Source organism: Furipterus horrens, unplaced genomic scaffold (assembly GCF_987537825.1).
Source record: "Furipterus horrens unplaced genomic scaffold, mFurHor1.1.pri manual_scaffold_1, whole genome shotgun sequence".
NCBI lineage: Eukaryota > Metazoa > Chordata > Mammalia > Chiroptera > Furipteridae > Furipterus > Furipterus horrens.
Genome location: NW_028327171.1, coordinates 145,047,027 through 145,063,926, shown reverse-complemented (window position 1 = coordinate 145,063,926; position 16,900 = coordinate 145,047,027). Strand labels below are relative to the sequence as shown.

The 16,900-nt window shown below is 42.8% G+C and overlaps 1 protein-coding gene across 1 annotated transcript in view; it reads right to left on the bottom strand.

Annotated features, from left to right (window-relative positions):
• ACVR2A (activin A receptor type 2A) overlaps positions 1–5,097 on the bottom strand; it is an 85,456-nt gene extending 80,359 nt beyond the window's left edge. Inside the window, exon 1 of the mRNA XM_090279584.1 lies at positions 4,246–5,097. Coding sequence (XP_090135710.1) covers positions 4,246–4,300 — 55 coding nt within the window. The 5' untranslated portion in view covers positions 4,301–5,097. The remainder of the gene's footprint in view (positions 1–4,245) is intronic.
• Between the last annotated feature and the right edge of the window lie 11,803 nt (positions 5,098–16,900).

The window sequence follows — 16,900 nt, the reverse complement described above, 5'->3', positions numbered from 1 at the left end:
TTATGAAGCTTATTTGCATACTTTTGTGGGAGTGACTTCAGAATTTTTCCTCTCACCATTGTACTGCTACTTATTTTATTAAGTTTCACTATAATTCTTATCCTGGCTGGCTGAGTTAACTTCCTTAAAACCAGACTTCAAAACAAAGTAAGCACTTTTCAATTATGGTCAAATTTTAACCTTAAAAAGGACAAGGGTCTAAATAGATTATAGAATATTTTGTACAGCCTAAATGAGCATAATGGTAACCAAAACTCTGCTAATGATTCTTAAGAAAATTATGTAATTAAGAAATCATTTTAAAAGTTCCTTGAATTTAAAGTTAGATCGACAAAAGAAATAACCTTTTAAAAAAGAAAAAAAAGACAAAACTGAATTTATACCTTGAATCATTTAGGAAATATAGTAATGGACATATTTCCTCCATATGAAACTTACAAAACTTTCAGGCACCATGTTAAACACACACACACCGCCCAGGCAGTAATTTCAGTAAGGATAAAAGGAAACATCTTTAAAGACAATCATTATGGCAAATAAACTACTGGATCAAAAGCAAATATAATTAAACTCTATACCTTGACCAATCATTCATCACATCCATAAGTATGCAAACTTCACGAACATTCCGTCATAACAAACAACTGGAGAGAGTTACTTCATAACAGCAAAATATTTTTAGTAAAGTATAATAGGATGAAATAATGTATATACCTATGGTCTGTTTCTCTAATTTAATCATTCTAATTTTAAATGTTAGTGGAAAGATGAAAACTCTTAATACAAGGTCACCTGGAGATCACAAATATCATGTACTTATAGAATTTAGGTAACTGGGGGAGGGGGAGCAGAGCCCCTTTACTAATATACTAATGCTTTAAAAAATTAAAAGTTTAAAGTAGGGCTTTTCAACCTCAACACTACTGACATTTTGTTGTGGAAGGCTGTGTGATGCCTTATAGGATGATTAGCAACATCCTTGCTCTCTACCCACTAGATGCCAGTAGCACACCCTTACCTCCTCCTCTATAGCTAGGACAACCAAAAATGTCTCCAAATGTGCCCTGGGTGAGAGGTGCTGAGGAGGGATACAAAAGTTACCCAAGCTTAAGAACTACTGGCTTCTCTTAAATAATTTTTTTTTAATTTTTTAATAAATGGGGGGAATGGATATTTTCATTCTCTTCTGTCTTGATATTCCAATATATTATACTTGAATTTGATCACAGACTACATTTAAGAGATTCTGCCTTTTAGAAAACAAAGCATTTAATATATATCATTTGTTAGCTAAATTCAGAAGAGTCCCAGAAGATTCACTGCACTGTCAATTCTCCCTCCAACAACACATATACTTACTCACAGAAATACCCACAGTATTGCCTAAACTGAAGAAAATGCACATATTACTTTATTTCCATTTCTTATTTTATTAACTATAAGGACCAGACTGCTCCTGCTCCACAGAATCCAAAGGAATTCTCAACTAATTCAATGCAACTCAAATACTACCACAATAGTTGCCTCACTTTAGGTGGGATAAAACTAAGAACTAGAGCAAGTATTAAACTCATCCTCACATTTTAACAAATTGTGGAGAAAGGTACAAATTAACCACAATGCTTTAAAAACAAAAATAAAAAAAACTATATAAGTTTCTGTGTGAAACAAAATCTAAGGAAGAATAAGAAGAGTGAAAAAAATCAAAATCAAAGGGAATCCATAGACATTTCTAGATGAGGGCAAAATTCAAAAATGTTTCTCCTGGAATGAGAGGAGGAAATTATACACTTCGCCAAACCCTACAGAAACAGTCTGTACATTCAGTCTCCAGTATGCATACCATAAAATGGAAACTGAAAAATAAAAATCCATATAATACTAAAAGAAAAGTAAACATCTACCCTAAACACCTGAAATAAAAGTGTTCTTTACTACTATTCTCCATTTGATTTAAAACAAATGTCCAGAAACAAAAAACTGGAAACTTGAAAAAAAAAAAAAAATTCATTCTTATAATAATAGCCATCCTCATGCCTGATTACAAATTATATAGAAAAATCAATTAGGAAAACAAACATAATAATCCTTTTTAAAGTGCATCTGATTCACAACAAAAGCCCTTTTAAAAAGCAGACATTTTAAGTTCTAAAAATCTTCACGGATAAATATGTATTAAAGTATATAAGATTATTTCAATTATCTTCAATAGACTTCTATTTTAGTTTAATTAAGGATGTTTATTTTTAAAACTATGCAATGATATTTAGTATTAGTTTAATGTAAGTAGAATATCTATATGCTCTAAAGCAACAAATTACTTATTTCCAAACCTCTTGGCCCAGTGTAAATAATCCTACAAGAAACTAATGCTCAATTCTTTTTTTTCTCTCAAACCGAGCAGAGGAAGCTATAAGATTATAAGATCTGTAGTGGCAGCCTGTTTTTCCAGAAGCAATACCTTAAGACTGCTCAAGAATAACCTCCTTTACCAATTAGTGTGACTCAGGTGAGCTTGGGAGGGAATAATGTCCACAATTCTTTGGTCAGTGGCCATGATGCCCCTCCTCCTGAAGGGCAGGAGATCAGAAAGAGGGATTTGAACAAGATGAGTTCACCAACCAGAACATATAGGGGCAGAGGAGAAAGAATACAACCGGAAAAATAAAAACCTCATGGTTAAGTCTTGCCACAAAAGAGGTTTAATGTTATCAAGGTATTCATTCATTTTGGAGACACCATTGTTTATCTTCCTCCCAAACCTTGCACAAAAAGAACTGTCAGCCTGCCTTAAGCATGTACCTTCTTCCATTTAAACAGACATGATTCTTTTAATCTCTGGCAATGATCGCCATTTCACAACACATTCAGCCCACCCAGAACTGATCAATACCACTACAGACATAGGACTAGACTTTATCCATTTATTAACCACAAGGAAATGTACCATTCAGCAAAATTCTATACATTACAAAGGATTCTATTACAAAGGGGGGTGGGGTGGGAGGACGGACGGACGGACAGACACTCACACATACACACACACACACACACACACACACACCACAGAGGTACACAAAGAAAAGACTACCACCCTCTAATTTCCCTGTAGAAATGTGATAAAGACATGGGCATCAACCCTGTCAATTTCCCCCCACCCCCCATAATTCTATCTCACAACCTAGTAACTGAATATTTAATTTTATGATAAATATTCACTGCGACTTTAAAATTGTTCATCTTTCAAACTAACTCTCCTGTTACGAACATCTGCACACCTTTGGTCTAGATTCTGTATTCATTTATGTAATTTCAAATACAAAAGATTAGATAGTTTTCCAACCACTGGTTGCAACCACAGAACGTTCTCACAAAATCAAAATTTCAAATACAAAAGGGCCAGATTATTCTTCCAACCTTGGGCCAAAACCTATTTTATGAATATAAGGTATCTGACAGTATGAACAATTTCAAATGGGCTAGCCTAATCCCAAAACAATGCTTCAATACAACGCATTTAAAATAGGTATTCCGTAGGTAAGCAAAATCTATGCCAGAAAAGAGCACATAAATGGTGGTTGAAAGCCAGCAAGCAACATTACCAACACACAGCGGCATACCTCTTCTGTACTGGGTTATAGTTAATACTTCAACAGCAACAACTACAACTATTTTTAACAATGCTGGACACTGAAGTTGAAGAAAACGTGAGAGGAGACCCAGACGAAATTGCTGATTATGATCCATTGTTTCTCACGGTCAAAATTAACTAGCAACTGACTTGATCTCTGACGTTATAGTCACTGGTGAAGCACTAATTAAAAGACGATGTTTTTTAAATACCCTTATTTTAGAGGATGCCACACTAGATGACATGTTGGAATATGCCTTTCAGGTCTCAAACCTTTGCATAAATTGTCACTTGTGGTATTTGCGACTTGATTGCAACCCAACCGGCGCTGTCATCCAGTGTTATGGCCACAAAACCATGACTTTCTCACTTCCCCAACAACAGAGCAGGCACTCTTATCAGTTACCAACCTAACTCAAAACGAGGGAAATTCATGGGGGTTTACAGATCACAGTCAGATCTTGGGGTGGCAGCAGAGGGGCTCGGGTGGGAGGGGGGGCGGGGAACTCCCCAGGCTCCACTGGAGCTCGCCGACCCAACAACAACCGCGGCCGCCAGCAGCAGCAGCAGCAGCAGCCGCTGTAGACCCGCCGCGCCGCGCTCCAGGCACCTACCTGAAGAACAAGAGATAAGAAAGACAGCAAACGCCAACTTTGCAGCAGCTCCCATTTTCCCGAGGCGCCGGGGAAGCCGTAGGAAGTTCTCGCTAGATATCCAGTTCCCTGGATCTTCCTCGGAGACAAACCTCCTGGTGTAAAATCAACCGTCATAAAACATATTCGGAAGCCCCGACCAAAAAACGTTCACGGGGTTAAAAAAAGAAAAAAGAAAAACAAAAAGGAAAAACAAAAAGAGCACAACAATAAAAAGAAATGCACCACGGGGGGAAAACCGCCACACACGCGCACAACACACTAAACCAAACAACGAAAAGCCAACAACAACAAAAGCAGGTTTAAATCACTGTCAAAATCACTGTCAGCTCCGCTCGCCTCTCGGGTCTCTCAGAACAAAACGCCAAGCTTAGGCGACGAGGAGGCGGCGGCGGCGGCGCCCGCTGTCGCCCGGACAGTCCGGGAACCGAGCTGGGTCCGACGTCCGGACCGACCTTCAACCCGGACACCCAAAGTCCGCGGACCACTGGTGGCCGAGCTCGCGGCGGTGTCGGCCGAGGAGGCAGCAGCGCGGGGAAGGAGCGACGGACAGCGGCGATAGCAGCGGTGCAGGCGACAGCCAAGTTCTGGTCCAGGCTCTGGCTCCGGCTCCGGGCTCCGAGCTCGGCCGCGTTTTCGGTCCCCTGGCCTCCACCGGCCCCGCCCCCTAAACTTCCGGTTCCGGTCCGAAGCTGGAAGGCGAGCACCGTGGACGAACGCTCCGCGGTGGTGGCAGTAGCGGTGGCGGTGGCGGCTGCGGTGCGCAGCGTGACTGCCAGGCCCGAAGCTCGAGGAGATTGTCGAGCTAGCGAGGCGGTAGCAGTGGAGGAGTAGAGAGCGAGGGCGGGGCCGATTGGAGAGCGAGGAGGCGGGGCGGAGGGAGGCTCGTCCCCGCCAGGCCTCGGCGTCGGGCCTGTTCGGCCTGTCGGGCTTGCTAGGCTATGGGGCTCCAGTGGTTGGGCAGGTAGATGTGGTCGGCTAGCCGGAGCACCTGGTTTTTCTGTCGCTCTGCTGACTGGCCTCTGTGGAGCTCACGCCCGAATGGTCAGGGGAGCCCAAGAAGAGGACCTCAAAGCGGGGCGGATGGCTGGTGACTCCTCCGGGGGGCGTCTGCGGCACCCTGTCTTTCCTCTGGGGGGACGCCTCGTCCGCTCTGAGACTCCCGGCGCCGGAAAGCCGCGGGTGGGAGCTGACCCATTTCACTTTCTGAGCTGCCCGAGGTCGGTTCGCGTGAGCTGGTGTGTCTGTGCCACCAGTCTTAGCGATGCATCCCACCCCTGTGGTTTCTGCTTAAGTGTTTTGTCTTTCGGCTAAAAAGAAAAAGGAAAGAAAAGAAAAAGCGTGGGGCATGGCTATCCACCCGGTCAGGACATCCACGTCAATTATTACGGTGTGCAATTTGAATCCATTCCCACCAGCCCTTTTAATACACGAATCATTGTGTTGAGAACTGTTCCGAACGTCATAGGTTCGCGGATACCTACAGATTATGATCGACATAGTTTCTGGTCAGATCATTGTTTTACTTTTTCAAAGTTAAGGGCCTATTTTTATCTCTTAATCTAAGTTGACAGTTTACAAGCTGCTGTTCTACACATGGAGTTGGATCCAAAATGTAAAAAAATAGAATTCCTACCTCAAGGAGCTGACAGTTTTTTGCTATACTAGAAGTGGCTGCCGAACGCAAACTAAAGATAGTATTAAAGATACTGGCTTTGTCATTTACCACACTTACCGGAAGCCCCGTGAAGGTAGGGATCTTATCTGATTAACATATATAATAGGTACTTAATAAATAATTGTATAAATGGCAAGGGGGCAACTGCCTTTTTCTTAAATGCAATATTCTCACTTGTACTCTACAAATTTTTGCTTTTTACTAATAAAATAATAAAGCAACTGTATTATATGGCTAATTCATGTTTACTTGTGGCATACCGATTCCCACATTTTTCCCACAAAGCCGAGCCTTCTCCCCTGTATTTATAGCATTTTATTTTTCTCTTCCTCTAAATTACTCTCTATTTCTATTAAATTCATCCTGTAATCATCTGCCCATTTCTACAACTAGTCAGGGTATTAGCTATCACTGTAGCACTTTATAAACTCTCCAAGACTCCCTATTCTCAAGTTATGGTTCTCAGAATTTGACTGATACTGTGCAACAGTCCAAAGTTTATCTTCAAGGTATCTAAAAGATCCCATGTAGTTCCCTGGAATTTATGAGCTATTCAAAGGAATATACATCTTCCATTCTCCAATTGAATTAAGAGATGCCACTAACATTTCTGGAATGAACGTGTGTTTTATTTAGAACTACCTTCAGTTCATCCAGAAATTTCATGTCAGTTATACCCTGGGTCAGGCCCCACTGTTGTCGTATCTGCATTACTTCAATATTTTTGAATTGTGAAACCAGAGCAAGTGGAATAACTGGAATAGCCAGCAATAGGACTAAAATGTAAAAATTATTTCTTACCACCCAAATTCCCCAGTATAAGAAGGTAAGAGAAGATGAAAATTATTTTTCTGTAGTTTGAAAGAGGAGCAACAAGTCAAGGTCTTAACTATAATATTTTTTTCTAATAGTTAAAATAACCCCATGGGAAATATTATTAGCATCCATTAACAGTAGTTATTTGTTTTTGTTCCCAAATTTGTGTTCACCCTAACCTATGCACTTTTTTTTTTTTTTAAATCCTCACCTGAGGGCATTTTTTTCATTGCTTTTAGAGAGGGGAAGGGAGAAGAGAGATTGATGTGAGAGAGAAACATCCATCGGCTGCCTCCCATACGTGTCCAGACCGGGGATCAAACCTGCAACCTAAGTATGTGCGCTGATGGGGAATTGAACCCACAACCTTCAGTTATGGGAGGACACTCCAACCAACTGAGCCACTCCTGCCAGGACTGCCCTCTTCATTAAAAAAATTCAAAATAATTTAACCTATTAAGACATGAGAGTGCCTTAACTGGTATAGCTCACTGGGTTGCGCATCGTGCCACAAACTGAAAGGCTGCCAGTTCAATTCCCAGTCAGGACACATGCCTGGGTTGCAGGCCAAGTTCCCACTTGGGGGCGTGCAAGAGGCAATCGATGTTTCTGTCGCACATCTCTTTTTTCCTTCCCCTATCTCCAAAAATAAATAAAATCTTAAAAATAAGACATGAAAGTGTGTGACTAATTCCCACAGGGATGCTAAAGCATCAAAAGAAGACAAGAGGTAGTGGCAGTTGACTCTACTGTCCCTCTTTCCTGTTTTATAGAATCACTTTTTCTTATCTACAAATCCAATACCTCTGTAACAGTGCAAGCTGTACAAACTGGATTTAGGAAGAACAGGAGGGAAAAGAACATAAAACATGAAAGGAACTCTGCTGTGCCAGAGCATTAGACATGTGTTAAACAACTTTAGCTAATATCACTCAATCTGAAAACTTGAGACCTAGCCTTATAGCCACTCCAATGCTAAAATTTCAAGTCAGAGTCCCAGCAAGAAGTTCAATTAAACTGCAAATTATTCCCAGCTGGAAGAACCTTGAGAAGCCAGTTCAACCTAGAGATTCAAGTGTGTGTTGGCTGGATGAGGAAACAGAGGTAACTGAAAGGCACAGACTGCTTCCAGAATAAAGGATGATTTCTTATGATAGAAACTCATATGGCTCAAAAAGGTATGGACTAGCTTAAATCTTCACCTCTGAAGTAGGACTGGAATTTAACTAGCCTTTGAGATTGGGTAGTATGGCATATATTGTGAGGAAATTTACCTGAAGTTTTTCACCAGCTTTTGGACATACCAACAGCCACATATAAGCAACACATGCCAATTTTTTCTTCCTTCATCTTCAGGAGGATGACAACCCCTGAAGAGGATGAGGGATGTTGCATTCCCTTTAGATGAAGGAATTTTAAAAATTTCTGCTGCTTTCTAGCTACTGTAAAAATCTCCTGAGTGCAGATAAAATGGACATGCCAGAAGTGGCTCAACCAATGAATTTCTTATATACCAATGCTGTAAAGCATAATACATGGGAAACAAACTTGATACCTTGGTAGGTTAAAGGAAGGCAGATAATAATCAGCATATCTTTCATTAGTATTCTCCTCTCCCTAAATGTGCAAGATGGGAAGACTACTTCCTATATCCTAGTTTTTGCTACTATTACTCCTCTCTTTCTGTTAGGTTTCAGGGGGTCGGTGGAGCTAGAGAAGGCCGGCAGCCAAATGTTGAACAAGATGATTTATTAAGTGTGCAATAGGGCGGGCTGATGTCTTGGAATCAGACACCAGCAGCCAGGGTGAGGACGGGATGAGTTTGAAGGAATTCTGGGGCTTGGAATGCGGAAACAGCACCTATAGGCTAAACTATAAGTTGACTCCTTATAGGGCCAGCAGTGATTGGTGATTGGCGCAGTTGCAACTTCCTGATAGCCACCTGAGTCTAGGGCATCTAGGAACGTGGGGAGGAAGGTGAATTGCCTCATGGAGGGCTTTTTGGAACGGCGGCTTCTTCCTCACATTCCAGACTCTTTATTTGTTTCTAGGGGTGGTTCTAAGGCAGATCTTAATGGGTTCATGTTGGGTGGTGATGAAAGGGGTGTCTGTGTCCCAGTCGATGGGGGAAACAGTTGGGAGAATGGAAGAGAGTGTTAAGACATGAGAGTCAGTCAAGTGTGAGAGTGAGAGAGAGAGAGAGAGAGAAGGAAGATTCCATGCAGTTGCTGAGGGATATAAGAATCTGGGCCCATAATTTGGCTAAAATATCTCTACCAAAAACGGGGGCAGGACAATTAAAAAGAACTAAGAAAGAATGTGAAAAAGTGAATTCTTCCAGGGAACAGGCCAGGGAAGAAGTTACAGCAGACCTTGAAACTATGCTATCAACCTCAATAATCGAGATAGAGGAACTGGAGAGCTCCCCAGTGTCTATGGGAAAAGAGATTGCCTTACCAGCCACTGAAAGAGTTACCCAAGGTTCCATTGTTAGGATGGGCGTGGGGGCAGAAATGGTTCCTGGGCAACCTCAGTCTTCTGTGGCCAGACCCAGGAGGTTGGCTAGTTCAGAGCCCGGGACGTTACCAGCCTGGGCAACCGGTGCCCCATTGCCTTGAGAGGCCCAGAGTCAGTCGGACTCCCAGTGTCCTTTCTGTTTGCAGAGGACAGAGCTTGATTGGTTGTCCTGGGTTTGGGCAATTGGCAGCCCAGTGGCCAGTTTTGCCATACTTGAAGCAATCTCTAAGGGGTTCCTGGGAGTCCGCCCCTGCCCTCAATGAACTGTTTTTACGGGGCTCACTCAGGGCTGAAGCCAGCATCTAAAGGGCCTTAAACTGAGACTGGGCCTTCTCCTCATCTCGATTGTCGAAGACCATGAAGGCCAGACAAGTCAGCCTGTGTAGTCCCTGGACCTGCTTCCAGCTTCTTTAGCTTACTGTGAATGTCTGGAGCAGACTGGGAGATAAAATGTATATGGAGAAGAAGAGCACCCTCTGGCATATTAGGGTCTAAATTAGGGAATCGCTGGAGGGCCTCCTGAAGCCGAATCAAGAAAACAGCAGGGATTTTGTGTAATTTCTTTGAGTTTATCATAATTTACAGCTTTCTGGGCAGTAGCCTGCATTCTAGCAGTGAGGCAAGTTATCCTGTGGTTGCAAGCGCAGATGCTCTAGGCCTCTTCTTGATAGTTTAAATCTGGTTCCTCTTGGGGAACCGCCGTGGCCCCAACTGGACTATTGCTTGTTCCTGGTGATTAAGCATGTCAGCGTGAGCCTGAGCTGCAGCCCAAACCCTCTCCCTTTCCTCAGCAGTCAAGCAGGTAGAGAGGATAATATAACGGTCTCTCCAGGCGAGGCTATGGATTATAATACATTGAAATTCCTTAATGAACCACGTGGGATCAGAGAAGAAAGAGCCAAGGCATTGCTCAGTCTGAGACAGATCGGATAGAGGGACGGGCACGTGGACCTGGATGGGATGGCCCCCAGAACCCGCAGCCTCGCGGAGGGGAAAGGTGGGGTGTGGGGGCAGTTGCTGACAAGTCCGCGTATGGGGAGGGCTTGGCTGAGGGGGTGGAGTAACAGAAGTAGAGTCTGGATCTGGGTTAGAGTTTGAGGGTGCCAGCGCCACAGGTGCGGGTTGAGGTGGAGGATGTTGGAAAGGAAGGGGAGTGCGGGGGTTGGGGGCAGAAAGAAAATGGTCCTCTAGGGGATCAGGGTCTGAGAGTGGAGTGGAAGGTGAAGGAGCAGAAACCTGGGGTAAGGGAGAATGGAGGAGAAGGATTCACAAACGGAGAGGCACCGCTGCAACTCAAAGAAGGCTTGCACATAGGGGACTTCACTCCATTGGCCGAGGCATCAACAATAATCGTCCAAATCAGTTAAGATTGAAGGGTCCAGGGTCCCATTACGGGGCCACGTGGACGGATTATCAAGTTTGTACTGAGGCCAGGCAGTGTTGCAGAAAAAGATCAGCCGCCATGGTCTCAGTTCGGGATCAATATCCTGGAGGTGTTTTAGAAGACACCCAACAGGGAGTGTCGGGGAGGCTTAAATTAGCCAGAACCCATGATTAAAGGGAGGAGGGTAAGGAGAAATCCTGCGAGCCCAGCAGCTCAAGACTCTAAAGGCACGCCAGCAGCTTAACTCCGAGCGTCTGGGACTTGGGGGCCGGTCGAGGGCGTCCCTGCCGCCTGATCAACGGGAACTTAGAGACGTTCTGAATGCTCTCTAAACAGAAAAGAGGAGAGAAGGGCGTCCTCTTGTCTTGCTCCCTTCAAACAGTGGGTAGTCTCCGCCTAGCGCAAAGCCTTCGGAGGGGCGTCCCTAACGCCCGAGGAACAGTACAGGGAGATACTCAGGAAAAGGGAAAACTCCTTACCCGAGTTTAGCCAGTGTGGATGTAAAAGCCAGGCAAAGGAAGGCTGGTCCTCAGTGGTTTCTCTTCTCCGACCAGATCCCCTAAAGTCTGGGTCTGAGAGAAAGGCAGCCGAGGCCTTGAGAGGTAGGAGCAGAGGGTTAGCCCTGGGCGAGCTGCCGCAGCCCACTGCTCCCCTGGCTGCAAGCCTCGGGGTGCCAAGACTAGCCCTCCTCCCAGCTTTCGGCACCGAAATGTTAGGGTTTTTTTTTGGCAGGGCGGGGGGGTGTCGGTGAAGGTAGAGAAGGCCAGCAGCCAAATGTTCAACAGGATGGTTTATTGAGTACGCGACACCACAGACTGAGGGGTCTTGGAGTCAGACTCCAGCATCCAGGGTCAGGGCGTGGTGAGTTTGAAGAAGTTCTGAGGCTTGGAATGCGGAAACAGCACAGGATAGGCTAAACGGCCTCCTTGTATGTCTGTCAGGTAGGCGATTGGCCCAGTTGCAACCTCCTGACAGCCGCCTGAGTCTAGGGCAGCTAGGGACAGGGGCAGGGGCAGGGGGCGGGGTGGAGGCTGGGGGAAGTGAGCTGCCTCATGGCGGGTTTCTGTTTGGAGTGGCAGGTTTGGGATGTTTTGTTCAGAATGGCGGGCTTCAAAATGGTGGGCTTCTTCCTCACAGTTTCTACTTAGGATTGTACTATGCCAATGGGGTAAAAAAGACATACTAAGAATGAGGATGTGGGAGTAGATGGTGGGGCAAAATATTAATGTGAAATAGCGTAGGACAGAAAAGTGAGCTAGAAGAGTTAAGAGAAGCTATGGTGAAAATAATGTATCCACTTTGATAAAAAAAAAAAGGCTACACTAATCCAGCTAGTAATACAAATCTCAACAAACAATTGAGTTCTCAATAATCCCCCAAGGGTAACATTTGACTTTTTCTTCCATATCACCTCCTTTGAAATCCAGTAAATGTGTGGAAAACAAAAAGAACAGGATTATTTGGGGGAAGTTTTTTCCCACCCTCCAATATATAAATTCATGAGCACAGGGGTTTAGTTTTCTAACTAATTTAACTATTTAATTTCTAATAGTTTTATAGCTATTTTATTTCTAAATTTTATAACTATTTTATTTCTAATAGTTTTCAACTACTCTTTGTATAACAAAGAATAGGCAGGGCTTTGAGATGCACCACCTTCAAAAAGATAGTGGAGTAAACCAACATGATTCAAAGTGTGGTTTTCTAACTACTGTTGGTTTTAAACTATATTCAATGAGAGTCGTCGTCGTCGTCGGCAGCCATCCGTCTCGAGAGACGATGGTGTAGCTTCTTAAGAGTCTATCTGCACCGCCGAGAATGGCTGTGCAGTCCGACTCGGGAGTGACACGGTATCTGTCTCCTCCCGTGTTGAATCGACATCTTGTGATGACACTGGAGTGTCCTCTCCAGTGAAGCTGAAGCTACAGAGCCTGGGCAGGGTGATATGGAGGGTCTGCTGTTGCCCATGCAGCAGACCCCCCCTCTCTTCGCAGCTGAAGGGTCCAAGGGAAAGACGGAGTCAATACAGCTTGGCTTCAGGTGCGCCGCAGGAGTTGCCGGTGTTGACTACAACGTCAAACCGCCTTAGGGACTCCGGCTCCGGATTTTCTGTCGGGGTTTACTCCCTTAGCCTTTCCCCTGAAGAGGTATGCCTCAAGGCAGCGGAGGTTTTTTGGAGTCAGAGTTTTCCTTCTCTGATGTGCCCTGACTGGAAGATCGAACCAGCGACACTTAGCTCGCAGGCCGACGCTCAATCCACTGAGCCAAACCAGCCAGGGCTCAATGAGAGTAGTGTAGACATTAAAAACAACAGTTTAAAAAGTTCTGCAGAAACTTAACAAAACAAGTTTACATCTGCTGAAGTTAATACTAACAATAAATGTTTTAATTTTATAATTTTAGTAATTAATTTTTATTGTATTTTACAGAAGTGCCATAAAATATAAATTTACCACAGACAATTTGAGAAGCACTGGAGTGGAGAATAGGCAATGTAGCCAAGAAACTTTCTCAAAAATATTGCCTTCCATCCATTTTAACAAATGCTTAAAATCTTGAATAAAGCTTTGACACTATAGTCCTAAAATGTTCTATAATGCAAGGCTGCATGAGAATCAGGCATTTTTATTACATTGTTCATTTTTATCTGTGTTATTCATTTATTCAGCAAGTAGTTATTAGTCACAGGATTTGTGCTAGGTATTGGTTGCATAGTGATAAGTGAAATGGATGTCGTCTCTGCCCTCATTGAGCTCACAGGATCATGAGGAAAACCAAAGTAGCAAGTAAAAAAGCAGTTGTCAAATGGAAAGGATTGTTTATAATATTGTAATAGCAGACAGGATGCTGAGACAAAAAAATGAGTGGTGGGATTAGATAGAAAGAGGGGACCTATTTTCAGAGAATGATTCAGGAAGGGTTTACAAAACAAGTCCCATTTAAACTAAAATGTGCAAGATGAAAAGAAGATAGTCACAAAAGGAGCTAGTTAGGAAGGAATAGTATGTACAAAGCCTATGATGTTCAAGAAATTGAAAGGAGGCTCTTATGGAAATGAGGAGAGTGATATGAATAGGAGAGAGAGGAGTACATGCCAGACTATGCAAGATCTCGTAGGCCAAAGTAAGGTCCTTGGATTTTATTTAAAGTGAAGCATGAAGCCATTGGATGGTTTTAAGTAAAGGAGTTATGTGGTCTGGTTTATGCTTTAAAAATTACTCTTGCTCTCATATGGAGAACAGGTTGGAAGATATTACCAAAGAAAGCAGAGAGATTAGATAGGAGGGTACTGCAATAAGTCAGGGAAGAGAATATTGATAATATGAGCTCATTTAGGAAGAAATGGACAGATTAAAGATATATTTTGTAAGTACAATGGACAGGATTTGCTGCTGAACTAGATGACTCCTACTTTTTTTCCTTGAGCGAATAAGCAAACATAGTGTCATGTGTTGAGATGGAAAAGATTTAGGGGAAGATATATATTGTAGAGAACAGAATGAAGAAATGAATAATGAGAATTTTTGATTTTAGAAATGTTAAATTTGACTTGTCTGTGAGACATCCAAATGGAGGTGTAATCAATTGGATGGAGGTGACTGAAGTTTGGAGGAACATGCAAAGCTACAGGTATAAATTTGGGAATGTTCGACACATGAATGGTATTTAAGACCATGCAGATGAATGAGAACATCTAAATAGTGAGTAAACATAGAAAAGGAATTTATCAAATGGACAATTGAAAGCAAGAAAAGGGGATGAAAAAGTAGCAGCCAGAGAGAGGAGATAAAAACCAAGAGAAAGAGGTGTTGTTCATGACAATGTTTTACAAAGGGAGATGGGAATAGTACCGACTGCTATAGAGACATCAGTAAATTGAAGAACAAAAATAAATAAATAAATAAATAAAGGCCCACTAGATGCGGCCATCATGGGGAGAATTGATGTCCTTGACAATAATTTCAGCAGAAGCCAGATTGAAATGTTTGAAGGATCAATAGTAAATATGAACTTGGAGGCAGCATAAATAACACCTCTTTAAAGATTTGGCTTTAGAAAATCAAATAAGGCAGTGGTTAGAGGCAAATGCAGAATTAATAAAGGATTTTATTTTTTTTCTACTTTCAGATGAAAGATCATAAATTATATTTGTAAATTGAGAGGTATGATACAATAAGGAGGAAAGATTGAAAATTCAGAAGAAAGTGAAGAAAACTAAATAAGTGGACAAAATATTTGTCAAGGTAAGAAGGAAGAAGCTTCAGAGCATGAGAGAGATGGGTTAGCCTTTGAGAGAAGCATGGCCATTCCTTTTTTCTTTTTCTTTGCTTTTTCCTCTCCCTTTCCCCTCTCTTCTCTTCATTCATTATCTATCTATCTTATATCTATCTACCTCTATCTCTAGTCTTTGTCTCTATTTGTGTTTTTCTTCTTTCTTTCTCTATCTCTTTCTTTCTTTCTTTCTTTCTTTTTTCTTTTTGGCATGCAAGAAGGTAAAAGAGCAAATAGAAGCAGGTGAGTTTGTAGAATGGGACACTGAGGGTGTTGGTATTCCCAACTGAGAGCTCTAATTTCCCTGAAATATAAGGCAGGGTTTTAGCATAAAGTGAGAAAGGCATGATAAAATTGTTTGAAACAGTCCTAATTGAGATTGGAGAGAAAGGAGGTATGGTAGAATTTTTAGGGTTGAAAACTCATTTGAGAGGTTAGAGATCATATTTATCATGACTTCAGTCTACTCTGCTGTGTGTGTGGTTATTTCCTGCAACACAGGTGCAGAGAAGACAGATGATTGAGTTCTTCCCTGGCTGGATTTCTTAAATAAGAGATATTGAGGAAGAGAGAAATAGGGCAGTTATGGTTATTGTATGGAACTCATTGGCACAATGAATAATAGAATTTCAGTTAGATAAGAGGAAAGCATAGTCTAGAAGAGGGTCTTTACGTAGGTAGAAGTGATAGGAGCAATGGATTAGAAGGCTGATACCATTAGGAGGATTCTTGCTTCCTGGAAGATCGTCGTCGGCAGCCGTCCGTCTCGAGAGACGATGGTGTAGCTTCTTAAGAGTCTATCTGCACCGCCGAGAATGGCTGTGCAGTCCGACTCGGGAGTGACATCGTATCTGTCTCCTCCCGTGTTGAATCGACATCTTGCGATGACGCTGAAGCTACAGAGCCTGGGCAGGGTGATATGGAGGGTCTGCTGTTGCCCATGCAGCAGACACCCCCTCTCTTCGCAGCTGAAGGGTCCAAGGGAAAGACGGAGTCAATACAGCTTGGCTTCAGGTGCGCCGCAGGAGTTGCCGGTGTTGACTACAACGTCAAACCGCCTTAGGGACTCCGGCTCCAGATTTTCTGTCAGGGTTTACTCCCTTAGCCTTTCCCCTGAAGAGGTATGCCTCAAGGCAGCGGAGGTTTTTTGGAGTCAGAGTTTTCCTTCTCTGATGTGCCCTGACTGGAAGATCGAACCAGCGACACTTAGCTCGCAGGCCGACGCTCAATCCACTGAGCTAAACCAGCCAGGGCCTCCTGGAAGATATGTACACAGATATTTACACAAGTGAGCTAAAAGGATAGGAGCTGTAATCTATTAATAAGAATTCAAGGTTTTGGAGGGGAGTTGTGTCTGGTGATAACAGTGGCTAGGGAGTTATCATTGGAGTGATAGAAAAATGGTCACTAACAATGAGGAGATCACAAAACTAGATGTCAGAGCACCCAGGGAGTTGCATGAGTTATTTACATGGATGTTGAAACCACCTTGAATGGTAATAAAGATTAGGCTGGTGAATAAAAACATCAACACTTCAGTAAAAGATGTTATTTGGAGGCTGTTAGATGACAGAATTCCTCAATGTTATTTCTAACAAGATAAATGGTTTTCAAATTGTTTTCATATAAATTCTTACTTGATTAAAAATTTTTTACTTATTTTATTTGCTTTAGTTAAGTTTATTGGGGTGACATTGCTTAATAAAATTGTATAGTTTTCAGCTCTGGCCAGATGGCTCAGTTGGGGAATTGTTCTCTGCACCAGAAGTTTTCAAGTTTGACTCCTGGTTGGGGCACATACCTGGGGCGGGGCGGGGGGGTGGGGGGGGGTTGATCTTCAGTCACGGTGTGTGCAGGAAGCAACCAATCCATATTTCTTTCCCACATCAATGTTTCTCTCTCCCTCTCTCTTCCTCTGTCTCTAAGAAATAAACATATCCTCAGGTGAG